Source organism: Cebus imitator, unplaced genomic scaffold (assembly GCF_001604975.1).
Source record: "Cebus imitator isolate Cc_AM_T3 unplaced genomic scaffold, Cebus_imitator-1.0 Scaffold237, whole genome shotgun sequence".
NCBI lineage: Eukaryota > Metazoa > Chordata > Mammalia > Primates > Cebidae > Cebus > Cebus imitator.
The window spans coordinates 3,514,802-3,541,960 of NW_016107552.1; the positions used below are offsets into that span (position 1 = coordinate 3,514,802).

Consider the following 27,159-nt stretch of genomic DNA (forward strand, 5'->3'; position numbering starts at 1 on the left):
CCAAGCTCTCATGCTAGCACAGGGAAAGTGAGCAAATATCTATACTGATTCAAAGTATGCTTTTCTTATTACCCACTGCCATGCTGCCCTCTGGAGAGAGCGGGGATTCCTTGCTACGAAAGGATCCCCCATAATTAATGCTACCCCAATCTCTAATCTCCTGCAGGCCCTATCACTACCCAAAGAAGTCGCTGTCGTCCACTGCCGAGGCATCAGGCCCAGCAGGATGCTGTTTCCCGGGGCAATGCAAGGGCAGATGGGGCAGCAAAATCCTTAACCAATACCAGGCTAGCCCCCACTCCAGTCCTGTTTCTCTCCACGGCCACGCCGCCAATTTACTCGCCATCAGAGAAACAGGCCCTCATATTAAAAGGGGGAACCGAGTCTAATCAGGGTTGGGTCTTTCTGAACAACAAAATCGCCCTACCCCAGGAACAGGCCCAAAAAAATCACTGCTGAAATACACAATCCTTACATATAGGGCCTAAAGCGTTGCACGGTTTCGTGCAGCCCCTCTTTTTCTTGCCAGGTCTGCAACAGACAATTAAGCAAGTACACAAGGCATGCGTTACCTGCTCTGAGGTCTCGCCTCGGGGAAGCTTAAGGCCACAGTTTCCTACCCACCAAATGCGTGGCCATCTGCCAGCCCAAGACTGGCAAATTGATTTTACCCATATGCCCACGCACAAAAAACTCTGCTACCTCTTAATCTTTGTAGATACCTTTTCTGGATGAATTGAAGCCTTTCCCACCCCCAGGGAAACCGCAGCCGCAGTTCCCCTCCAGACTGGGTTCAACCTGTTACAATCTCCCACGGGGCCTGACACCACCTTGATGGGTATCCCCTTGTTCAATGTACATTCTCAAAGCCTCTGTCTCTGCTATGGGTCAGCCAGCAGCCCCGGCCTCCGGTGCAACACCACGGCAAAAGTAAAATCCTCCCTTTTACGCGCCTCCAGGAGGATACTTTTGGTGAAATGGAACCCTAACCAAAGTTATTAATGCATCCCTCCCTTTCCCTTGTGTGCCCGTCACACTAGTCCCACAGTTAGAAGTGTACGGACAAGCTGAGTTCCTATCCCTTTTCACACTGTCCCCTCATCACCGAAGCAAACGAGCCGTCTTCCTCCCAATAGCAGTTGGCCTCTCTTTAGCATCCTCTCTAGTAGCAGCTGGAATAGGGAGTCGTGCCATGGGCTACAGCGTCACTTCAGCTGCCCAACTGGAAGGCAAGCTCCGTGTGGCTATTGGAGCATCAGCCGCCTCTCTAGCCTCCCTCCAGCGACAAATCACGTCGCTGGCTCAGGTAACTCTCCAAAACCGAAGGGCCCTAGACTTACTAACGGCAGAAAAAGGTGGTGCCTGTCTGTTTCTCCAGAAGCAGTGCTGCTATTACATCAATGAAACAGGACTTGTGGACGAAAATGTCAACACTCTATCGTCTCCAAGAGAACCTCTGCAAGAAGCAGAGTGCACCAGCCTCGTCTCTCCACTGGTGGCAATCCCCCATGCTTACCTGGCTGACTCCCATTATCACCCCCGTTATTACTGTGTGTCTTCTACTAATACTAGCCCCCCTTTTGTTTTTTTGAGACGGAGTTTCGCTCTTGTTACCCAGGCTGGAGTGCAATGGTGCAATCTCGGCTCACCGCAACCTCCGCCTCCTGGGTTCAGGCAATTCTCCTGCCTCAGCCTCCTGAGTAGCTGGGGTTACAGGCACGCACCACCATGCCCAGCTAATTTTTTGTAGTTTTAGTAGAGACGGGGTTTCACCATGTTGACCAGGATGGTCTCGATCTCTTGACCTCGTGATCCACCTGCCTCGGCCTCCCAAAGTGCTGGGATTACAGGCTTGAGCCACCGCGCCCGGCCAGCCCCCAGTTTTTACAGGCCCGCATAAGAAATTTCCATGGTGGCCATTAACCAGATGATGCTTCATCCCTATATCCGACTCCCAATTGAGGCACCAGCCAACTGACTCCTTCCCCCCACTTCGCCCCTATTCAGCAGGTAGTAGCCAGAAAGAAGCGGCGTCCTATATATCATCAAAAAGGTCAGAATGTAAGGCTGGCTGTCTCGCTGGGAGTTCGGACACTCCCATCTCCCTCCCCACTTGAAAATTACGTTATTAGAATATGCCCATCATCTAGCTCCGTCTTGGAAATCCCCTCTGCACTCAGCACTTAGCCCGCCTTGGAAATCCCACCTACCTACCAATAGCAGCTCACCCCGTCCACATCCTGTTTCTCCAAATCCAAACGCCTTCACTCCCTATAAAATCCCACTCCTGAGAGGAGTCGAGCGTGACTTCCCTGGCCCCTCTCCCCGGGCCCACGGAACCTTGCCCGGGAGCTGAATAAATTGGCATCTAATTTTCCTGTGCTGGCCTTAGTTTCCTCGTTTTTAACTCAGCAATAAACCTACAGACAATAAGCTTTACAGTCCTAGGGCAGTCAAACGGTGTGAGGAAGAGACCCCCCACCTGGTGGGCGGTGGAGCCCATGCTTCAGGCTTGAGGTTTCCTTCTTGGATGGGAGTACCTGTGGTGTAAGAGGCACCCTCCTCGGCCCTGGTCTTTGTCACATTTCCTGAGCTCCTGGGTCCCCCCAGCCTCCAAAGGCCTGAGGCTGAGCTTTGCCCTTGGGTTCCCCCCACAACCTTTTCCTCCCCTTCGGGCCCCACGCCCCACCTAGCCTTGGCTGGTCCCCCAACCCCATCCCACCTCAACAGTCCAGCTGTGCTGCCCATAGGGACAGCAGGGGCATGGGGCCCCGTGGGCATCTAGTCCAACTCCCTCATTTCACAGATGAGGACACTGACCCCAGAGTCCAGGGCATGGCCGTACACTCAATGCCATGCCCCCTACAAGGGCCCCGTGGCCTCACATGAGCAAGTTGGAGTCTCTGAGGGCCGAGGAGTTGGGCAGGGCAGGTTGGGCACCTGCTGTGTGAGGGCGGGAGGGTTGGTGGGAGATCTGCCCTCCAAAAACAGGTGAGTGTCTGAGGTTCTGTGGCCCCCTGGGGGCATCCACAAGTTCGTGGCTCCTTGGACTCCAAGGACGAAGAGGTATCTATGTGGGTCAGGGGCCTACCTATCCACTCGCCCTGCCCAAAGCATTTCCAAGTCCCCTGGGACTTACAACCGGCCTGCCTGCTGGAGAGGGCAGCTGCTGCATCCCACACCTGTCCCCATTGACCCCTATCCCACGGCCAGCCTTGATGGCAGTGGATATGGTGGTAGGGAAAGAGACAATGAGGAAGTGTGGTCAAGTATCGACTTAGAAGTCTCCAGATGGAGCCGGGAAGTGCTAGGAGACCAGTGAGGCTGGTGTGTGCAGCCAGCGAGCCGAGCTGTATTCAGCCCCTGGTGGGATGCAACTGAAATGCGTTCCCAGTGAACCGCTCCCCCCCAGCCCCACACTGACGGGCTGGCTCTAACCACTAACAGGAGCTAACAGGGCAGGCAATGGGACAACCCTACTGCCTCTAATGCAGTAGATTAAATTAACACAGGGCCAACCCTCATATCAGAGTGGTTTTCCGGTTACCTGTGAGAGATCAGCTGATCACTGGAGCTTGGGAGATTTCCAGGATTTCTATAAAGCCCTCTTCTGCCATCTCAGTCCCTTTCCAGGCTGAGCAGTGGCAAAGCCAAGTCTTAGTCCTCTGGGCCCGGGCCTCCCTACCTGATTTCCAAGACTAATGTGGAGTACAATGTCAACCCACCAACCAACTGCCCACATTTCCCCTCCTGGCGAGTGAAGCCAAGCCATTTCATTTGTGTTTGAAGCCCATGTAAAAGAGACAGAGATTGTCAGTTTTGGAAACTGACTCTGTCCCTTCAGCCCTGGAACCTCAGCCCTCATCTGGTGAGCATGGGGTCTGGACTCACAGTTTAGCCCCCAAAACAGCCAGATAGGGCACCAAACTGAAAGGTTACAAATGAGAAGCCTCATCCCCCATGTCCCTCAGTGACTTGGCTTCTTGTGTACCTAGCTCTCTTCTCAGCTTAATAGGTAATAGATTTACATGGCTCAAATTCAAAGCATGCCAAAGGGCTCCAGAGAGAAGGCTCTGTCCTGTGGCCTCCCTCCACAGGGTAATCCTCTCTCAAATTCACCAGATCACTGCCTCCAGACAGGGAGACACTGGATCCTCTTTTATCATGGTTGCTTTCTTACCCTTCCCGAATTCCTTCCCAAGCATAGCTATATCCTTTCCACTGCTACATAACCGTCCCATTTTAGTCGGTCAGGGAGATGGTTTCAAGACGCCTTCTTCCCTGCAGTGATTGGCTGTGCGTCAAGCAATGGGACCCAGACCAAATCCCTGGGTGCTGCCCAGCTGTCCCATACCTCTAAGATGGTGCCAGACACTGGCCCATACAGGGGGCTGTGGAACAGATTACCCCCAGCTCTCTAGAATTTGTTTTCTCAAAAAGAAATAAGGCAATAATGTCTTATAAAAAGAGGTGAATAACTTTAAGCCTGTAAACCCCAACCATCTGTAAGAGCACCCCATCTTACAGAAAAGCATGAGTGAGAGCTACGTGCTGAGAAGAGTCTGGAAAGGAACCCTGTTTCCAAGAAGAGTCCCTCATAGCATGATGGGATGAGTCCTTAGTGAACTGCCAACCAAAACAAAAACATAGTACCAAAAAAGAAGATTCCTGCTTTGGAATCCCTATACTGCCATGTCAAAGTATTGAGAGGGCGCATCTCTTAACGTTGACAGTAAGGACCTTGATGACTTATTAGTGAATAAAAAGCCAGAAGAAGACATGAAGGACAAGAACTTACACATTTAACATTTTGGCACAGGTCAAGTAACTACAATAGCCTATATACCAGACAGACAAGACAAAATATATTTAGAATACATGCGAAAAGTATTGATGCAGAAATGGACATTTCTCAGAATAAGAGATGACTTTACAGATACCATACAGAATATATGATCTCATGAAGACACAGGAGATGTGGTGGGGGCTGTGGGCGAGCAATAGAAAATAAATTTCCTGGCTGGGTGCAGTGGCTCATGTCTGTAATCCCAGCACTTTGGGAGGCCAAGGCCAGGAGTTCAAGACCAGCCTGAGCAACATGGTGAGACCCTGGTCTATACAAAAAAAAATTTTTTTTAAAGTTTCTTGTGACCCCACTAGGAAGTTTCTACACAGCTGTGCAAGCTTACCCTCTTGGAAAGCATACTATAGACATTCTGTAACATCATGGAACATCTAAAGGCAAGTAGTACCAGTGGGGGAAAGAGGAAGAGCCCCTGTGAGATAAAAAAACAACGAAAATGACAAGACACAGGAGACACCAAACAGAGTCTTGGCCTCTGAACCAAACTCAAAAAGAACAAAAACATCAGAACCAACTTTAAAAAATCAAAACACCCAACAACATCAGTGTTTTACTACGGGAAGGATAAGAAAATAAATTCAAATGGAGTGAAGAATGAACAACTTGACGAGAAATCCATGGATCCAGTCTAAGAGAAGAATCAAAATCCAACTATATTGGAAGGAGCTTCAGAGAAGGACAAAGACCTAGACACCCATGGAGAGAACTCCATGGATCCAATCCAAGAGGAGGTGAATAAAAACCAGGATTCAGATAAAGAAGCTTCACTAATGATGACTAAAATAAAATCGTGTGAGCAGGTGAAGAAAAAAAAATTTCTTGGACCTAGAAATGAATCCAAGATGAACTCTAAAGAGAACATCTACAGAGAAAAGTAACACCTTTAAGGTCATTGGAGACCTAAATAAACAAAGAGACTGACCGTGTCTCTGGATTGTGCTGGTAACAGTTCTCCTACCTGGTTGATAATTCAGCACAGTCCCAGTTGAAATTCCAACAGATTTTTCTATGGGAATTGACAACCTAATTCCAACATTTATATGAGACTCTAAATGACCAAGAAGAGTCAAAACATTTTCTTGAAGAGGGCAAGGTGTGAGGACTTGCTTCCTCAATGTCAAGACACATTGTCAAGCTATACAATTAAGGCAAAGTGGAATCAGAACATGGCAAACAGACCAGTGGAAAAGAGAGTAATCCAGAAACAGACCTCTCCACACACATGGACACAATATGAGACTGGGGGAGCACTGAAATCCATGCGAAATGAAGAACTATTCAACTAGGGGTTCTGGGCAGCCGGCTACCATGTAAGCAGAAAGATCAAACTGGACCCGATTTAAATCCTACACAAAAGTCAGTTCTATGAAGATTAGAGCCATAAAGAAAAGACCACACAAAGACCTGAAAATTAATATAGAAGAAAATCATCTCTATGATTTAAGTAAGGTAAAATAAGTACATACAATAAGGAAAGATTGACACACTGATATTAGTAAGACACCAAAAGAATAAAAGACATGCTACAGTTTCTGCAAGTCATCTTAATGCAAGTAAGCCCCCAAATTGGGGCTTGGCCTGAGAAGGTTCTTGGCTTTGCACAGGAAGTAATTTGGGAGTGACCCAACAGAGAAAAGTGAAAGCAAAGCAAGTTTGTGAGAGCAGCAGAGCACAGAAAAGCGGGTTTCATAAACAGAGCACCCATACAGATGGGTGGGGTTTGGAGAGCCACCCCATAGGCAGAGAAACGCTCCTGGACTACCAGCTATCTATATTTACAGCTACTTCTTAATTATATGTGAAATTAGGGTCAGGTTATTCATGAATTTTCTAGAAAAGGGACCCAGAGTTCCTGGATCTGAGGGTTCCTCCACCTTTTAAACCACATAAGATAACTTTCGGGTACTGTCATGGCATTTGTAAATTGTCATGGTGCTGGTGGGAATGTCTTTTAGCATGCATTATCACCAGCATATAACAAGCAGTGAGGGCAACTAGAGGTCACCTTTGTCGCCATCTTGGTTTCAGCTGATTTCTTTACTGCATCCTGTTCTAACCAGATTCTGTTTTGATCAGCAGGGTCGTGACCAAGGTCTTGACCACTGCTTGGGAAACAAGTTCTGCTGATCTCCTACTTCAACGTTATGGACAAAAGACTCCTACCCAGAACATACAAGAAATGCCAACAGATACTAGGAAATCCTATAAAAACTGACCAAAGGACTTTAGAAGCCACTTCACAAAACAGAATATCCAGATGGAAAAGGCGTTTATCCTCAGTAGAAATCAGGGAAATAAGAACCACCATGCATATCACTACCAGCCCCATCAGCTGTGACTAACATGCCCACAATCCCACTTCCTAGGTGTATCTATCCTGGAGAAACTTGCATCTGGAAGCAACCCAATGTCCATCAAGAATAGAATAAATTATACTTATTCATTCATGGAATATTCAACAGCAGTGAAAATAACAAGCTATAGGTACAAACATCACCACGGACAAATCTCATAAACATATTGAGCAAAAGCCAACAGATATAATGCAGTTCCATTTATATAAAGTTTGAAAACAAGACTCCCCAAACTACATTGTTCAGAGGACCATGTGTAGGTGGGAAAATCGTGATGAAAACCAGGAAATGATTTCTATCATGGTCAGGACAGCGGTTCCCCTGGCCAGGGGCATTAGAGAGGTGATGGGGTGCTGCAGTATTTTTCTCTCTCTTCTTACAAGTGACTATGTATACTTATTAAAACTTAGGCATTTTTCTGTGTGTATCTTATATTCCCTGATACAAAAGTTAACATACAGAAGGAAGTGAAGAGCACCACCACCAGGGCGACTGTTGGGTACTGTGCCATGCAGAGGCGCTGCTCAACTGCCCCATCCCTCTAAGACCTTGCCCACACTGGCCCATACAGGGAGCTGTTCCCACTTTGCTGGCCTCTCCCCAGCCCACCCCAGCCTCCCTGAGCTGAACTGAAATACTAAAGTGTTTCTGCTGGCAGTGGAGGCCCTTCTTCCTCACCTCGTTTCCCCATGAGGTGCTTATGGCCCTGAACAAGCACCCCCTTAGTGACCCCCACCTAGTTTTTCTGGGCCCTGCTTTGCTGTGTGCTCCCTGCCCTCTGGCATGTGCTATGACCTCACAACTGTGGTGGAGACCCCAGGATTGGAATGGGAAGAAAGGTGTGTTCTGTTTAAGCCCCCTTAAATCCAGCAGAGGCTTTGAGCTTTGAGTCCTCACAAGTAACCACATAAAGTCTGAGGCTTTGGGGATGCCTGATGTGTGCACGGAGGCTTCATGGGGACCACGCTGGCTTCTGGCCTTGGCAGTTCCCCACAGTGCTTTGGAGCTGTGAGCTGGTGCTTACAGTCTTAGGGTTGGCTTTTAACTAGTGGCCCAGGCTGGAGGGTCCACCTTGCTGATATAAAGCAAGGTCCACATGGGGGGTATGACCTGGGCAGCTCAAGACAGTGCTTTGGGAGGGCTCACAGCTCAGATCCATGTTCTCTGAGTCCCACACGGGCCTCCCTTGATCCAAACAGGGACAGTGCAGAGGAGGCTACAGAAGAGTCCAGACCTCTGAGGCACGAATGGAGGAGAGAAGGCCCAGGCTTGCTGCCTTTACTGTGTTCTCGGCCAGGTCTGAGGTCACCACTTCCAGCTGCAAATGCAGAAAGGGGCCAGGGCGCTCTGGTATGAGTTTTGTGCCACCCATAGTGAGTTGTGCCAGATGAGCTGTCCCCAAAGCCTCCTGCCAGAACAGGGACTGGGGAGGGTCCCTCCTGAACCCACAAAGCACATCCCTAGGTCTGCAGAGTTTGTCTCCTCTGTGCGACTCAGCTTGGCTGCAGATGTGCCTTTTGTTTTTATTTACAGTTTGTTTTTATTTGTTTTTTCTTTTCAGAGACAGGGTCTCTGTTGCCCATGCTACAATGCAGTGGTGTGATCGAGCTCACAGTAACCTTGAACTCCTGGGTTTACGCCATCTTCCCGCCTCTTGAGTGGCTGAGACTATAGTCTTGTACCACCATGTCCAGCTAATTATATTTTTACTTTTGTAGAGACACGATTTCCCCAGGCCAGCCTCAAGTGATCCTCCGACCTTGGCATTCCAGAATATTACAGGGACTACAGGTATGAGCCACCGTGCACGGCTATTACATACATTTTGACCCAAGAGTTGGGAGACTAAAGTCGTGGCTTTGCCCACAGAGGGCAAGAGTTTGTTAATGGAACAGTATTAAAAGGAATTGGGCCCTTCAGAGAATATGCTACTTTCTCGGGTTGAGACAGAGAAACAATGAAATTAATACACATCCCAAAGCTAGCAAGGGCCATACAAATGGCTTGTGCTGAGAACCGTCTGTCCCAGGGAATTGGGTTTACTCGGGAGATCCAGAAGGAACTGGAATGGTTTGAAAAACACACCACAGTCTTACTCTTAGAATGGGAGCAGGCTGAGCAGAAATGAAGGGGCGTGGGGCCCCGCAGTGGGCCAGACCATCTCAGGGGACAGGAAAGCTCCCTGATGCCAGGGGAGGGCAGATGTTTGGGAATAGACAAGGTCATCGCCAGGGAGCCAGGTGACTCCGAGCACTCTTGAGGGGGCCATTCAATGCTACAGACAGGGACTCTGTAAGAACCAGAGGCAGTTCCACGAGCCAGGGCAGCTCTGAGAGGCTGTAGGGAATTTGGGCAAATTCAAGGACAGGAAATCAATATCAAACATTGAAAATATTTTGGGGTACACTTGGGTACAGCACAGTTACTGCGGGTGGGTGTCTGGAGTTGCTCGGGCCCCAAGGGAATGCATTTTTTAAATGTAGGGATTCGGTGTCAAGGAGGGCTCAGTGTTGTCCTCCCTGAGGAGAGCACGGCCAGTCAGTAGAGAAGGGCTGATGGCAGGGAGGGTGGCCATGACCGCCATCTCTTGGGTGCAGCTGTGGGACTGTTTCAACAGTGATTCATATGGCAAACCTGGGGTTTCCTGGTTTTGCTTTCTGTTGCCAGGGGAGACCCCCAAGTGACAAAATCTAGAGGAATATGTCAGAAAAAGTAAATATACAGGCCAGAAAGCAAAGAGAAAGTAAAAGGAGGGAAGGCACTGGGCTTGAACACAAATGATCAGCCCTCCGTGTGAAGGCTGCCAGCAGCCGCGTGAGGAAGAACTGCTGTGGACATATGTCCTTAACTGCTGACAAGTGTGCTGCAGACACAATGCTGCTCAGGGCCGGGAGCACCCCCAGTGGAGGACAGCCAGCGTCCTCAGAGCCAGTGGAACACAGCCGCTGCTCCACGGCCCTCAGCTCAGCAACCTGCCAGGCTGCGCTCCACAGCCTGGGGCAGGATCTCTTAGGGCCGAAGACACCCATGCAATGGGCACACACAGGGAAGTGGAAATGATGAGATTTCACACATAGGAACAGGAGAAGGTATTATAAATAAGACCCAGGCAGGTGATGATACGCTCAAGGAGGAGGACAGTTCCTTCCTGCTCACCCAGCGGGGTTGCCGGGGCTAATGCTATAACCTTACACCTGGTCAGCTCTGCTGTGGGGTCTAGGCTTTGACTGTCTTCCCTGTCTACTCTCCCTCCGTCAGCTGCCAGGGCATTCCTGCTGGGCTACCTAGGTGGCAGGAAGAGAGGTCTACACGGCGCTGGGTCCTAGATCCTGGACACATCTCATGGCCTTCAGGCTGCTCTAAGGACTTCCCTGCAGTTGGTGAGCAGAAGGCTGAGGCTGTCACCATCTGGTTATTCCTAGCAACTCTAGGTCTTTTAAAACTGGAGCACATGGCAGGCTAGTGAATATGCTGAGCCACCCAGCCCTCCCGCACCCACTGGGTAGGTAAGAACAGAGCCTTGGAGAGAAATTCACACCACTGGGCTCTGACAAACTCTGGGCTCTCTTTGAATGCTTTGGGCTTGAATCCTTTGACCTTAAGACTCTTTTTTCCCTTTGGACTTTAACTTAAAAGGGCAAGGGAACTTAATTTTTTGACTCGAATTTGACCTTAGGAAATATATGAAAGACATTTCTAGGTTGACTTTGTATCTGGGTATCTGGCATTTTATATATTTGCAGAACCTCTGACCCAAATTTGAACTCTGAGGTTGGACCTAATTTAGGATGGGAAAGTAGGAAGAGTAGGAAAAGAATTTGTAGTTTGGGGTCCAAGCTACCCTTGGAATTAAATAGCATTGAAGGCTGACCCATTCTAAGTCCTCGGTGGGGGGAGTCTATGCTGTCCCCAGGTCTCCAAGGGGGAGTGGATAATACAGGGGCAACTGGGCTTAGCAAGTAGCAGCAATATCACTGACCCCTAAGTTCAGGAGCAGGTGGCATTTTCAACTCAGCTCCTTGCGTGTTCCCTTGGAATTTGGCCGCTTTACCAGGTGGGTGTCCAGTGGTGCCCCCTCTAATCTAGGGTGAAGCAGCGCAGGCTGCCCAACTTGTGAAGGTCTCTCTCCATCACCCCAGACCCCTAGGGAGCTCCCAACTGGCTGCTGATGAGATCAGACCTCCTGCCTTCTTCTGGGCCCTAAGAAGTGCTGGCCTATGTGGTCCCCACCCTTCCCCCGGGACTCCTCCCTCTTTTTCATCCCCAACGCGATAGTCAGCCTCAGCATCACTCCCCTGACTTCCACAAGCCTGTTCCAGATACCTATACCTATTTTCTATATCCTATACCTATTTTCTCTTCTTAAAATGAACCCTGAACTATCATTTTAGGTAATTTTTTTAAACGACCCACTCTGTCCATATTACAAGAGGCAGGGTATGTTCTGATAGTGGAGGCCATGGGGATCGGGAGAGGGAAGAGGAGAGCTAACAAAGGATACCACCCACTGTCCATGCTGTGAGTCTGCAGTCCCCTGCTGCTGGGGCCTCTGCAGGGAATTGGCAACCCTGATCCCTGGGCCCAGAGACTGAGTGAGACTTTGGCCCTGCAGTCCCTTGCTGAGTCAGACCCCTTGCTGATCCCTGCCTGGTGGGCTCCCAGAGCCCCCCTGCTGCAGCCCCTGCTGAGTATCCTTCTGCATGCACTTTCTACCCTTGAGGGACCCTCCTCTTGGTCCCCCCAACCTCAGCGGTTCTCTTCCCTGCAGGCCCCTGGAGGGGCAGGCCAGGCAAACCCAGCAGCGGGGGCTTGGCTGTATCAGGACAGCAACTCAGTTTTCCAGGCGCAGGTTCTAGGGTGCCCACGTGTTGAGCTCAGTTCCTCTGACTCTCAAGCCAGGGTTCTGACGGTGCCTGCCTCCATCGGGGTGCAGGAGGTTGGCCTGGGCAGGGCTCGTCCTCCTAAGGCAGGGTCAGTGTTGAGTAAAGGCCATAACCATTTTCCCAATCAGGTAAGGTCAGGCCCAGGCCTGGGTCCAGGGCCTGTTGAGTCCACTTCCACACTTTGGCCAAAAGGGTCATGAGGGGTGAGTGGACTTTTCCAATTTCCCAAGCAATTTCCCCAGGTGTTACCTCGTGTTATCCTCATGAGGACCACCCTGTGAGGTAGGAATTAGCAGCCCTGCTTTAAAGGGGAAACTGAGGTAAAGTATGAGGCTTTCCTGGCAGGGCCAGCCTCCGGCACAGCGGCAGGGGGACAGTAGGATGGCCTGAGCTGGTGCCCCCTCCCTAACTGCCCTCCCTTCCAAACTACAGTGTATTCCTGATTATTCTACTCATTTTCTCTCCCTCTTCCCCTCCCCTGCTGCCATGCTTTTTATGCAAGAGTTTTATGCAAGAGTTTTCAATAGCTCCTCCCAACAGTCTTATAAGGCAGTGTAAAGGTGACCAGACATGGAGCCCCGAGAGTTCCCTTGGGGTTCCCAAAGGCATGTATAGGATCCAAGGTGCTTTTTCTGGCTCCCACTCTGCCTTCTTTCAAGAAGTGCACCTGGGGTTAAAAGTTCAGCTTTGACAGCCTCCTGTGCATGTGCAGGAGAACACAGAGCAGGCTAGAGCCCGGCTCAGGGCCAGAGAATCTCATCCTACTCAGAGGAGGGTTCTTTTGGGGGCTGGGTACAAATCTCAGAGCCTCCCCACTGTATGTGTTGAGAGGGTGAGATGGGACGCGTTGGGGGAAGAGGGGACTGCAACGGGTTCAGCTGCAATTATTCAGAGTGGAGGTGGCTTAAAAGACCACACTATGTTCACCGTTCTGGGGCCCTCTGCCTTGGGAGGAGTCCTATCAATGCTTTTGTCATGTGCTTTTGGAAATTATGTGGAAGATACTTGTTGGTTGAGGCCCACTGTCTCAGTTCACATTCTTCCTCTGTCACATACCTGTCCTGTTGCAATGGCTGTGGCTATTTTGGATATGGCTGAGAAGGCAAAATTGGGGGATCATCTTGCATGGGTTTAGTGGGATAGATTTCCGGGCTTGGAAGTCACTTCTGTATCTACTTAAATTGCTATAGTTATCTTTGAGCATAAAAGGCTTCTGGTTGATGCAGGTGAACTCCCATACTGGGACTCAGCCGGGGAGGGTTCTTGGCTTTGCGCCGTGACGAATTCAGCAGCAGAAACACAGAGAAAACTGAAGGCAAAGTGAGTATATTCCAGTTTGCTGCTCCATAGACAGAGCTGGGCGAACCCATAGGTAGAACAGCACTCCAATATTTCTGGCAAACTATAGTTATACCCACTGTTAATTATATGTTAAATAAGGGACAGGTTATTCATGAACTTTCTGGAAAAGAAACGAGAAGTCCCTGGAACCATATAAAATCATTCCTGGGTTATTGCCATGGCATCATTTGTAAACTGTCATGGCCCTGGTGGGTGTATCTTATGCAAATGCATTATAATTCCTAATCTGAGCTGATTTTGGCTATTCTTTATTATTATGTCATGTCTTGATCAGCAGGGTTTTAACCTGTGCTTGGAAAAGTCCTGCTGATCTCCTACCTCACAGGGATATGCCTACTGCCAAAGGAGAGACAGAATTGTCTTTCTATTCTCTCCGTAGGAAATATTACAAAATCACTGTCACACAAAAATGTGATCAAAGAGTCTGCGGCCAAAAAATATGAGGGAACAGAATATTTTAAATGAGAAGTTGTTTCTGGCACTTAGTAAAAATGTCAGATTTTTTTTTTTCCTGGAGTTTGTGGTGTTTGTCAGCTTTTCAAAATTTGTCATTTCTTAATCTAAATAATCATTTTATATAGAAAAAAATTACTCATCAGTGTCAATGATGCCCTGGTTTTCTGTTCAGTTTTGTTTTCCAATCAATTTTTCATCTAAGACTCAATATTCCCCTCCGATTCTTCACCCAAGACCCATCCTCCCCTCCAACTCTTCACCCAAGACTCAATCTTCCCCTCCAACTCTTCAAGACTCAGTCCTCCCCTCCCAGTGCTCACTGATGATCCTCTTATCAGCTATCAATGGGGTCTCAAACATTCTCCATGGCTCTGTTCTCACACCATGCAATCTGCTAATCTTTATAAACTGAAGACCCCACTTAAATGCATTTAAAGTGTAATGTGACCCAATAGCTTCTTTACCCCAAGCTTATTGCTTCCTATGAGAATCATCACCCTCAAGTCAAACATGAAGAAACTGAGGCCAAGGCCAATGCTAAGGCTGATGGAAGTGACCGATGTTGAAGATGACACAGCACGACACAAGGGATTAAGTCAAGGATATTGATGAGATCAAGACAGTTGCTGTGCTTTGTCCCAAGGCCATTCCAGTTGGTGACAAAATAATAATCTGTCTCTAACAGATTCCTGGCCAGGGCTTCTCCCTCAGAGCAGCTGCCTCCTACTGCAGCCAGCAATGCCTTGGTTTATATAGTTTCACTCATAGGCTGTCTTAGCTCTACTTAAGCAGGAAAGAGCTGAAATGACTTGCCCAAGATCACTCAGCTAATAAGCGACAGATGCAGGTTTCAAATCCAGGTCCCTGGACTCAGGGCAGAGCCAAAACAGACTGGCAGTTGATCAAAGTGACACAGCCTTCCTGGTAAAGGGTACAGTGAGGAGAAATTAACAACAGGAGGCTCTGGACAGAACAGGCTGCCTCCAATTTTCTTACCAGTGGCCCCCAAAGCCACGTGAGCTGGGCTTTCTGACAACACTTTATTGCATTTGCAGACCTTACATGCTTTAAACATGCTTTTAGTATCTCACTGGGTCTCTAACAACCCCAGGAGGGGGCAGAGCAGTAATTATTTCATAGATGGCAAAACAGCTTCACAAAAACATTGGGAGCTCAATAATTTCCCTATTGAGATGTACCCCCCCCCCCCAGGAGCTGTTCACTTACATCAGGTTCTGTAAGGAGAAAACCAACAAGGTCTTCTCTGAGGGATGTGCGCTTAAACCCCAAGATACCCTGCACCATTTTGTAACCCTCCTGACATTTCATAAACCCTGATCAGAGTAAAACATTCCATGAGGGTTCGAGCCATAAAAACAATACTGCCTAACCACCTAACTACAGGAACATCCCTATCACATCCTGCTGGACAAAGAGCCAAGAAACAGCTTCATCAACATGCTGGGCAGCAAGCCATACTGCCCTCCCTCCCCACATCCAGACCTGTAACTGACAGAGCAGGAGCACTGCCATCTTGAATACCACCATTCTAAGTTCCCCCTTAATTAAAAGCTGCCTAAATCCAGCCCCAAAACATCAGCCAAATGGCTAATGTCAGCATACCCAGAAACATTCCAACCCTAAGATAAACCCCTTTCTGATCAGAAACATGCCAACCCCAAGATAGCCTCCTCTCCGACCAGAGATATTCCCACCCTGCAATAAAATTTCCCTCACATGAAACATTCTGAACCTATGATAAGTCACCTTCCAAAACCCTTAAATATCCTTAGTTTGTAAGAGTGTGGCCTAACTCAGCCCGCAGCCCCTCTCAGGTTTGTCTAAACTCGTCCCTATTGACTGTCCAGCCACCCTTCGTGTGGCTTTCCTCTTTTATTCTTAAAATAACTATTCCAGTCTGTGAGCAGGATGCACGCTCTGACACTAAGCTTGTCCCCCCTCCACAGGTTTGTCCTGGCCATAAACCTGTGTTGCTGTTAAGCCGCCAACTTTTTTTTTTCCTTTTAATATATTTCTGTCCTGTCTCATGGCACTGTGAGCTCTTTCAGATTCTTTCTTTAACCCTCACCTTCCCTTCAAAATCCAAGAAGGATGAATTTCTCCCATCTCCCTTCTTCAAAACCTAAGAAGGATCAAATCAAGATACAGGGTCAAACCCAAGGAGTAGATTCAATGAGAAGTCTCCCTACTGACAAAGGTTACTAAGGATGGGGTTTTCTCTGGACCCCCTAGTCTTAGACATAGTCCACCACAGCCAAAAGCCCTTAAAATAAGATTGCAGTGCTTCTGGCATAGCCAAAGACAGACTTCTCTTAAAAGCAACGGCTAGCTCTCCACAGGCTGTGCCCTCATTGTTAGTCCAAGCTGTATTATTCTGTAAATCTCTCTGCCATTCTGTAGACCCTGGTCAGAGTGAAACATTCTACCGGGGTTTGGGCTTTCAGTAACACCTTGCCCAATTGTCTGACCTCTTTATCACATCCTGTTGGACACAGGTTTAAGGAATATTTTTATCAACATCCTCTTGGGCTAAGTCATACCGTCCAGACCCCTCTCGTTATGATTTTTCCAGCCTGAAAGTGGTAGTGGGGCTTTGGCATTGAGTTGGTTCCCACCTTGCTAGGCTGTGTTAATAAACCTGTGTTGTACAGTCTTGATCAACTCTCTTTCACCCTCATCATTTTTTCAAACCTAACACTCCTGTGTCCTCTCCCTCGCCTCCCCCTGGCATCCCTTGCCACTGTCCCTCTGTCCCTCTTTCCCCTACTTAACCCGAAGGGAAATCTCCCCCGAAGGTAAAGGTTACGTCTCCCAGGGATTAAGAGGGAGCTTGAGGCACCAGAAAGAGCTGCAGTCACAGCCACCTAAGAAAGCCATCTCCGAGGTCTCCTCCTGTCCAGGAGCTGGGCTCCTGCCTCAGACCAAGACGGCTCTTGCTTCTTTTCCTTTCTAGCCCCCACTCCCCACCCACCCCTTTTCTGCTCTCTAGCAGGGGCTCGTTATGGTTTACATGGCTGGGGAACGATGCCTCTCCTGTCCTCCATTTCTGCCATCTCCCTTCTTTCCCCTCCACTTTTTCTGAGTCCACCCCTCTTCCCTTCTCCTTCCCTCCCTCTGGGACGCTGCACAGTTCCTTCCACCGACACGGCCTGGGACTCCAGACTCCCTCTGAAGGCACGGAGGCAGCTCCTTCCCTCCCCCCGGCCCGAGCTTTCGGCCCTTGATTCAAAACAATCCGAGGTCCCGAGGCCCTTCCCTTTCCAGCTCTGCGCTCCCCAGTCCCGGGAAGTTTTCCCGCCCCTTCCCTGCAGCCCCCGAGGCCACCCGGACACAGGGAGCTATTCGGCGGCGCCCTCGGAGGCCCTGGGTACACTGGCGGATGGTCAACGCCTCCTAACGGCGCAGCGAACGCCCGTTGCCCGCTGCCCGTTTCCGGTGGCCGGTAGCATCCCCAGCATGCTCTGCGCGGGGGCGGGGCCTCAAGAGGCCAGGTGAAGGCGGAACTGGCGTGGTCAAACAGCCCATCAGCCTCTAGCCTGCTCCGGACGGGGGCGGGGGCGGGGGCGGGGGCGGGGCAGGGGCGGAGCTTCAAGGGGCCAGGGGAAGGCGGAACTGGCGTGGTCAAACCAGCCCATCAGCCTCCAGCCTGCCCCCGTGCCGGGGCGGGGACGAGGACGGGGGCGGGGTTCCCTGGGGCGGGGCTCTGTTTGGGCATCCTTCTGGCGTCTTGCCCCTGGGTTCTCTGAGATGCTCCCACGCAGATGTGTGGGCCTATTTCGCTCATTTCCACTCTATATCCTGTTCCATTCTCTTGTAATGGACGTTTGGAGTGTTGCCAGTTTTTTGCTATTATATAGATTGTAATAGCATATTAAATAACATCTTGAGCACAGTTTGATTGTAATAACATTAAATATAGCATCTTGAACATACAGTTTGAGCATGCCAGCCTGATGGGTGTGGAATGTAATATTCATTATAACTTTGATTTTCATTTCCTTGCTTTCAGTAAGTTTGAGCTTTTAAAAAATGTGATTATTGGCTACACTGTTTCATGTTCTGAGAATTGCCTGTTCATATATATATTTTGCCCATTTTTCTATTGGGTTGTGGTTTTTTTCTTATTGATTGGTAGTTCTTTACAAATTCATGGATACCAGTCTTTTACTAGTTCAGTGCACTAATTGCAAATATTTGTACCTATTCTGTGACTTACTCCCTTTCCACACCCAATTTCTAGGGTGTTTTTTTTTGAAGCACAAATTTGAAATCATAACACAGGCGACTATCAATCTTTTCCTTTATGATTTGAGCATTTTGTGTCATCCTTAAGAACTCAGGCGCTGTCCCAAGGTCATAGAGACATTCTCCTGTATTTTCTACTGATTCGCCCACCATATTTAGGTCCATCTGTACTAATTTTTATGTATGATATGACATAGGGATCCTACTTTATTGCATTACCCAAAAAAATGAGACAGGTGTCTCAATCAATAAACGTTAATTTAGCCAAAGTTTGAGGACACGCCCAGGAAAAACACAAGTCTCAGGTCCTAATGTTAACACCCCACACTTAGTAGAAATGACCTTCAAGGTTCTCAATAGCAGAGATGTGGTTGAAGAAGAAAAGGAAGACATAGGGTTTGTAGATGGCAGTAGCTTCCTGAAAGAGGTAGAAGGAGGGCAGAATATGCAATTGTCTCCTTGTGGGAAACCATAGAGGCCAGAAGCCTCCCTGCCCAAACTTCAGCCCCAAAGACAGAGATAATAAATAGCCTTAACCAGAGCCCTGGAACTAAGAAAAGGCAAGGCCTTATTTATACAGATGTGAGATACGTGTTCTCTGTGATCCACGCTCATGGTGCAATCAGGTAAGAAAAGGGACTTCTAAATGCCAATGACAAATCAAATGTGCAACATAAATATTGGCACTACTGCAGGTGGTGGAAATCACTAGGCAGATTGCTGGGGTCATCTAATGGGGGACTTTGGAATAATGAAGGGGAGCAACCTGGCACATACAGGGAGGGAAAGTCCTTGCTTCCTTCAGTACCTCTTAATGAATATAAACCAAGACACTCCCCTAGGGAATTACAGGAAGCCATGTAAGAGGGATGGGCCCTAAATAAGAAAGGCAGGATTTGGGTGCCCAGAAATCTGAGTTGGGCTACTATAAATTCTGCCCATGATTTCTCCATCTGTGGCAAGGAGGCTAGGCACACCTGGCTCCTCAGGATAATAATACCCCAAAATTGAAGAAAATGATAGGTAAAGTGGCTGACCAATGTGTCTATTGTCAGAGAAACAATTCTCAAACTAGACCTCCCATACCTTCCTTGGCCAAAGTGGTATAATTCAGGGGAATCACGCAAGGGGAGGACTGGCACAGTGGCTCCATGGCTTCCAGAGGATTTAAATATCCCCTGGTGCTTTGTTTTCTTGACGCTTTTACTGGTTGGATAGAGGCTTTTCCATGTTGGACTGAAAAGGCGGAAGCCATGAAGGCTTTACTAAGGGAGTTTACCCCTCGAATCAGTCTCCCTAAGTCAGTCCAGGATGCTAATGGACCCACATTCATTTCTAACATAGTGGTAAAAACCTCCCAGGCCTTGGTCATATAGTGGAATTGGCTTGTAGCCTGGAGACCAAACTGGTTGGGAAACACTGAAAGGTCCAATAGAACTCCCAAAGGTAGCTTAGCCAAGTCCTGCCAGGAGGCCCAAGAGAATTGGTTAAGTCTGTTACCCATACTCTTGGCCCAAGTATGGGTAGCACTCAGAGGAAGAATGGGACTTAGCCCCTTTGAAATGTTATATGGGGCCGGGTGTGGTGGCTCACGCCTGTAATCCCAGCACTTAGGGAGGCTGAGGCAGGTTGATTACTTGAGGTCAGGAGTTCGAGACCAGCCTGGCCAACATGGTAAAACCCCATCTCTACTAAAAATACAGAAAATTAGCCAGGTGTAGTGGCATGTGCCTGTAATCCCAGCTACTCAGGAGGCTGAGGCAGGAGAATCATTTGAACCCAGGAGGCAGAGGTTGCAGCGAGCTGAGATCATACCACTGTACTCCAGCCTGGGGGACAAAGCAAGACTCTGTCAGAAAGAAAGAAAAAGAAAGAAAGAGAGAGAGATATACGGAGCTGGGCATAGTGACTCACACCTGTATTCCCAGCACTTTGAGAGGCCTAGGTGGGAGGATCATTTAAGCCCAGGAGTTTGAGACCAGCATGAGCAAAATAGTGAGACTTCATCTCTATTAAAATAGTAATAATAGAAACCCAGTGTGGTGGTGCGCGCCTGTGATCTCAGCTACTTGTGAGGCAGAGGGAGAAACATTGCTTGAAGCCACGGAGGTCAAGGCTGCAGTGAGCCGTGATGACGCCACTGCACTCCAACCCGGACGACAGAGTCAGACAGTCTGTCTCCAAAAAAAAAGAAAGAAAAAGAAAGAAAGAAAAAATAAGGAAGGAAGGAAGGAAGGAAGGAAGAAGGAAGGAAGGAAGAAGGAAGGAAGGAAGAAGGAAGGAAGGAAGGAAGGAGGAAGGAAGGAGGAAGGAAGGAAGGAAGGAGGAAGGAAGGAAGGAAGAAGGAAGGAAGGAAGGAAGGAAGGAAAGAAGGAAGAAGGAAGGAAGGAAGAAATGTTACATGTAAGGCCTTATCTAGGCACAGCCAACCCCTTCTCTTGCCCAGATAGAGAGGATATAGAAAGGGTGATAACACCATTGCACTCCAGGCTGGGCGAAAAGAGTGAAAATCCATCCGAAAAAAAAAGAAAGGGGGTGAAGCATATCATGTTATTCATCTGGAGTCAGTGGTTGCTGCTGTCAACTGCCTTGGCAACCCCAGCCTCCTGGTCTGCTCTGGGGTAAAACTTCATCTGTTCAACTCAGGAGACTGGATATACCTCAGGACCCAGAAGGCCGAGTCCCCCGGGACCAGCTCAGCCCTGTATGGATGGGGCGTCTTTTATTTCTACAGTTTCTCGTCTCCACACCAGCAGAGAGGGGCTCACAGGACCCTGCAGGGCTGGACCCTGTAATCCCAGCTACTCGGGAAGCGGAGGCCGGAGAATCGCTTGAACCTCACTGCAGAGGTTCCAGTGAGCCGGGACGTGCCGCTGCACTCCAGCCTGGGCAACAGAGTGAGATTCTGCTCAAAAAAATAAAAATAAATAAATAAAAGAAACTTTAGGAAAAATCTGTCAGGAAACAGGATTGAAGGGAGGAAAAGCAGTACCTTTTGCCTTTTTCCCCTTATAAAGTTGAGTATACTCCAAATAGGAGGCATGGATTCACTTCTTTTGAGTGTTTGGCTGCCCTATGCCTACTGGCATCTCTGAACCTTTCATTCCTGGATTGAGTGATCCGTGGATTATGAGGACTTCTTTTTTTTTTTTTTTTTTGAGACGGAGTTTCGCTCTTGTTACCCAGGCTGGAGTGCAATGGCGCGATCTCGACTCACCGCAACCTCCACCTCCTGGGTTCAGGCAATTCTCCTGCCTCAGCCTCCTGAGTAGCTGGGATTACAGGCACGCGCCACCATGCCCAGCTAATTTTTTGTATTTTTAGTAGAGACGGGGTTTCACCATGTTGACCAGGATGGTCTCGATCTCTTGACCTCGTGATCCACTCGCCTCGGCCTCCTAAAGTGCTGGGATTACAGGCTTGAGCCACCGCGCCTGGCCTATGAGGACTTCTTAAGTGCACAATGCGATGCCATGACAGCTACATAAAGGAACTAACTAGAAATCTTGGAGCATATATATCTTCAACAGGTAAAAGAGGCATAGCCTCGGCCAACTAACAAGCCTTGCCATCCTTTTTGGCCAGTAGATTAGGTGTAAATCAAGGTTTTCAGAAGAAAGGCTGTACTGTCACCTTGCTGGCAAAGACCTTAGGAAGTGCAGTCATGCACTGCATTTCCGTGTTTTGGTCAACGACGGACCGAATATACGATGGTGTCCCCATAAGATTATAATGCGGGTGAATCACCACACCTGTCATCCCAGCACGTTGGGAGGCCGAGGCGGGTGGATCATTTGAGCCCGGGAGTTTGAGACCAGCCTGGGCAATATGGTGAAACCCTATCTCTATAAAAAATACAAAATAAGCCGGGCATGGTGGTGCTTGCCTGTAGTCCCAGCTACTTGGAAAGCTGAGGTGGGAGACTCACCGGAGCCCAGGAAAGTCGAAGCTGCAGCGAGCCGTGGTCGTGCCACTGCACTCCAGCCTGGGCAACAGTGAGACCTTGTCTCAAAAAAAAAAAAAAAGATTATAATGCCTAATGCCATGTTTTTACTGTAGCTTTTCAGCTTTTCTATGTTTAGAAATGTTTAGTACAAAAATGCTTACCATTGTGTAGGCCGGGACTGACTGGTGAGCAGGTCCCCAACCCCATGACACCACCCTACCCAGCCTGGCGCCGCTTGATGGAGCAGGAGTGGCTCACTCCGGGCAGCCATTGCGGGGGATGAGGCTGCCCTGGAAGGAGTTGGGGCCCGCGAGAGGTCGAGCATCCCTCTTCTCGGCTCGCTGGCCAGGCTCCTGCTTCCCCGCTCCCCCTGCCTAGCCGCCCCCACCCCCGTGACCTCTGGCCACTTCTGCCATGTTCATCAGATGAATTTTTCTACGCCTTTAATCATGCCCAACAAACATAAAAAAAAAAAAAAAAAAGGAAAACTGTTTGAAACGTAAACAGTTGTGCCATGTAATTTTGGTTGCTGGTGATGGCAGAATTCCAGCTCACAGATTGGTGTTCTCCTCTGTCTCAGACTGTTTTGCTGCCGTGTTTACTAATGATGCCAGAGAAGCAAGATAAGAAATAAAAACGGAAGGAATAGAACCAAATTCATCAGGGTCCTTCATCCAGTATGCTTGTACAGGCTGCCTTGAATTAGAAGAAGATAACGCTGAGTGCCTGCTGCTATCTACAGCTTGCCTTCTTCCTTTTTTTTTTTTTTTTTTGTTTTTTTTTGTTTTTTTTGAGACAGAGCCTTGCTTGCTCTGTTGCCCAGGCTGGAGTGCGAGATGTCGCAATCTCGGCTCACGGCAACCTCCACTTCCAGGTTCAAGCAATTATCCTGCCACAGCCTCCCGAGTGCTGGGATTACAGGCACCTGCCACCACGCCCGGCTAATTTTGTGTATTTTTAGTAGAGATGGGGTTTCACCATGTTGGCCAGGCTGGTCTAAAACCTCTGACCTCAAGTTATCCACTCACCTCAGCCTCCCAAAGTGCTGGAATTACAAGCGTGAGCCACTGTGCCCAGCCGCATGCTGTGAGTTTTTAATGAAATAGCTTCACCCATCCAACTGTCTTGAAATTCATTCTTTTGCTGATGCCCAAGGTTGCACAGATTTGCACAAAGTGGCTCACAGTTCTACAACTGAGCATTTCGTGGAAGTAATCAGAAACCAGGAATTTGTATTATTACCAGCCAGTGAAATTGCAAAGCTCTAGGCTAGTGATGACATGAACATTCCTGATGATGAGACAATTTTGAATGCACTTCTTCCTTGGGCCCGTCATGATTTGCTACAGACAGAAAGATCGAAGCAAACTTTTGGCTTATATTAGGCCACCTCTTCTTGCACCACAGTTCCTGGCAGACATGGAAAATAATGTACTTTTTGGGGATGATATAGAATGTCAGAAACTCATTATGGAAGCAGTGAAACCATTTATTACCAGAGAGACGACTATGGTAGAAAGTCCTCAGACAAAACCTAGGAAGTCAACTGTTGGTGCATTCTTTGTAGGTGAGAGAATGGGTTCAACAAAAGGAGCAACAAGCATTGAAAAGCATGATCTCTGTACAAATGTGTGGACTCCAGCAGCAAATGTGAATGGGAGGAGGCTACCGTTCGGGGATGACAAACCATGTGTGGTTGGGGGAAGATACGGACTGAAGACTTGGAATACTCCGGAGTGCTACAACCCCAAACATAGTGATGCCACCTGTGTCCACACATAGACCTGGCCTGTGGCTGTACTGGAAGGTCCCATGTATACCACAGGAGGGCATGAAGGCTGGGGCTTTCTGAACACAGTGGAAATCTGGGGCCCTCAGGCTCACCAGTGGAATTTTGTTGCTACTATGTCTACCCCTAGAAGCACAGTTGGTGTGGCAGTACTAAGTGGAAAACTTTATGCAGTTGGTGGTTGTGATGGAAGTTCTTGTCTCCAATCATTAGGATTTTTTTTTTTTTTTTGAGATGGAGTCTCGCTGTCACCAGCCTGGAGTGCAGTGGTGCGATCTCGGCTCACTGCAGCCTCCGTCTCTGGGTTGAAGCGATTCTCCTGCCTCAGCCTCCCAAGAAGCTGGTACTACAGGTGTGCGCCATGATGGACAGGCGTACCTTAATACAGTGGAGGCTTATGATCCCCAGGCAAATGAGTGGATGCAGTTTGCACCACTGTGCCTAGGAAGAGCTGGAGTGTGTGTTGCGACTGTAAAATTATAATTTAGTGCTCTGTTTTCTACATGAAGACACCCACTTCCTTTATTCATTTAGTACAGTTATTCAACTATCAATGAATACATTTTTAGTAAATGTGCGTTGCCTCAATCCTGGGCACAAAGTGCATGATCTCAGAGCAAAGATGGTAAAGCAAGGGAGAAAGGAGTGGATGGACCAGGATTAATTACTTTCATTTCTCATTCATTGAACACCTGCAGCTGGTAGATTGTGAACATACATTCCTGATGTAATATATGAGGACAAACTCACGGCTCTGGAACATAACCCAGTGCTAACTGGGAATTTCATTTATTCAGTCAAGCACATCTTACTCACATCCAGATTTATTTTCTAACAGGGCAAACACACCAGATGGAATTCTAAAATGTTGCTTTTTGTAAGTTTATCATACATGAGTTGCAGTAATTTGTTTGCTTGTTTGTTTAATCACAACCACTATTTCAATGATATACGAAAGATAACACTATTTAGTTTTTTTTAAAGAAACATCTGCATTATATGTGTGTTGGTTGTGGATTTTGTTTCTAAAATTGGCTTAGTCCAATAAATAGAGAAAAGCATTAAAGACTTAAAGCAACAATAACCAAATACAAACATGATAAGATCTTTGAAGTATATTTAAATATTCATTCCATTACATCTAGATTCACCAAGAACCACATGTTATGATATTCCTTTTTTTTTTTTTTTGAGACAGAGTTTCGCTCTTGTTACCCAGGCTGGAGTGCAATGGCGCGATCTCGGCTCACTGCAACCTCCACCTCCTGGGTTCAGGCAGTTCTCCTGTCTCAGCCTCCTGAGTAGCTGGGATTACAGGCACGCGCCACCATGCCCAGCTAATTTTTTGTATTTTTAGTAGAGACGGGGTTTCACCATGTTGACCAGGATGGTCTCGATCTCTTGACCTCGTGATCCACCCGCCTTGGCATCCCAAAGTGCTGGGATTACAGGCTTGAGCCACCGCGCCCGGCCAACGAGACTGCTGCATTGGCCGGGAATCGAACCCGGGCCTCCCGCATGGCAGGTGAGAATTCTACCACTGAACCACCAATGCGCGTGATATTCTTAAGTTGACATTGAAACATGATGTTTCACATTAAATTTAAGACATGCAGCTGGGCGCGGTGGCTCACGCCTGTAATCCCAGCACTTTGGGAGGCCGAGGCGGTTGGATCACAAAGTCAGGAGTTTGAGACCGGCCTGGCCAACATAGTGAAACCCCGTCTCTACTAAAAATACAAAAATTAGCCAGGTATGGTGGCACACACCTGTAATCCTAGCTACTCAGGAGGCTGAGGCAGGAGAATTGCTTGAACCCAGAAGTCAGAGGTTGCAGTGAATCAAGATCTTGCCACTGCACTCCAACCTGGGGAACAGAGTGAGACTTCATCTCAGGAAAAAATAAAATTAAAAAATAAATAAATAAATTTAAGATATGCAAATTTATGTAGAGAAAATAAATGTTATCTATCCTATAATGTTCTTTCACCTAATTAGTATTTAATTATATGCATTTGTTTTAAATTATAAAATATGTGTTTATTTTGTCTTTTGATATTGACAAAATCGTTTGGATATTCTTATGTTCTCAAGTCTGTATCTGCCTCCCCTGCCTTATTTCTTATGTTTTGCCACAGTTAACCCATTGTACTTCTTTGTAATCAAACAGTTTGCGGCGAGGGGGAAGGGGCTTATTGAATGTCTAAAAAATAAGCTTAAACTGTTTGTTACCCAAAGTTTGGTACATTTGTAAACTCTGATTACATATGTGATGTTAATACTCTCAGTGAATTGTTATTGTTTGCAAAAATGCACTGGGCAGTAACATTTTGTGATAAATCCTACTGGGAGCAAGTGAGCTACACAATATAGCTTAGGCGTGTAGTAGGCTATGTCATCTAGCTTTGTGTGAGTACACTCTGTGATGTCTGCACAATGACAAAACTACCCCATGATGCATTTGTCAGAATGTATCCCTGTCATTAAGCAATGCATGACGATACTGCCAACCACCTACGCTGCAATCAAGTCAGGGAAAAGTTCTCCTGAATTCACGTGAATCGCACCAAGCTAGACCCGGATCAGCACTCTGAGGACAACTGTGGAAGACCCTCCCTACAGGTGACCTTAAAGTAATGATTTCCCAGACCGATTCCCAGGCCGCAGAAACAGATGGCATTTTATAGTAGACAACTTTTCTCAAGATCATGGATCAAGAAACTTCACTTCCACCCATTTTCTCACATAGGGCCTCCTTGTCCAAAAAGCAGAAAACAGAAGAACCTCTTCCTTTTAATGAATCCTCCTCTTTCTCTGCCCATTTATTTATTAAACAGCTGACTGGAGATTGCTTGTCTCAATCCCGTCCTATGATTGTCCCTGGGATCTGCACTCTGGGTTCTCTTTCAGATTGTGCCTCATTCTTAGTAACCCTTACTGTTTTCTCAACAGGTCAGAAACAGAACTGACGCCCCGTTACACCAACTCTCCAAATCCTGTCCACTTTAATCAGTCTGACTGCTGGTTATGTCAACATCCAGATCATGCCGAAGAACTTGAACCAATTTTCATTCCTACCAACGCTAGGACTCGGTGGGTCCACTAGGAAAAATGGGTATGTGACAGCTTGTGACATCCACAACTGAGAAAACAATATTACTTTACTTCCTTTTTTGGTAGATTAATTGGACATGGACAAACCTCTATGGAAACTCAAGGACTGTCCTGTGCTCAGGTAG

At 47.9% G+C, this 27,159-nt stretch overlaps 1 protein-coding gene, 1 non-coding gene and 1 pseudogene across 2 annotated transcripts; 2 read left to right on the forward strand and 1 right to left on the reverse strand.

Moving 5' to 3' along the window:
* The first annotated feature begins 5,226 nt into the window (after positions 1 to 5,226).
* On the forward strand, positions 5,227 to 11,335 carry LOC119466880 (sperm protein associated with the nucleus on the X chromosome N1). Its single transcript, XM_037727713.1, is given in 3 exon segments — positions 5,227 to 5,283; positions 5,285 to 5,409; positions 11,305 to 11,335. Coding segments are annotated over 3 exon segments (213 nt in total).
* Positions 11,336 to 11,677: 342 nt separating this feature from the next.
* LOC108282265 lies at positions 11,678 to 24,153 on the forward strand (annotated as a pseudogene).
* Positions 24,154 to 25,404: 1,251 nt separating this feature from the next.
* On the reverse strand, positions 25,405 to 25,475 carry TRNAG-GCC. The gene has a single exon. It is a non-coding gene; the product is annotated as a tRNA-Gly (tRNA).
* Positions 25,476 to 27,159: the final 1,684 nt, after the last annotated feature.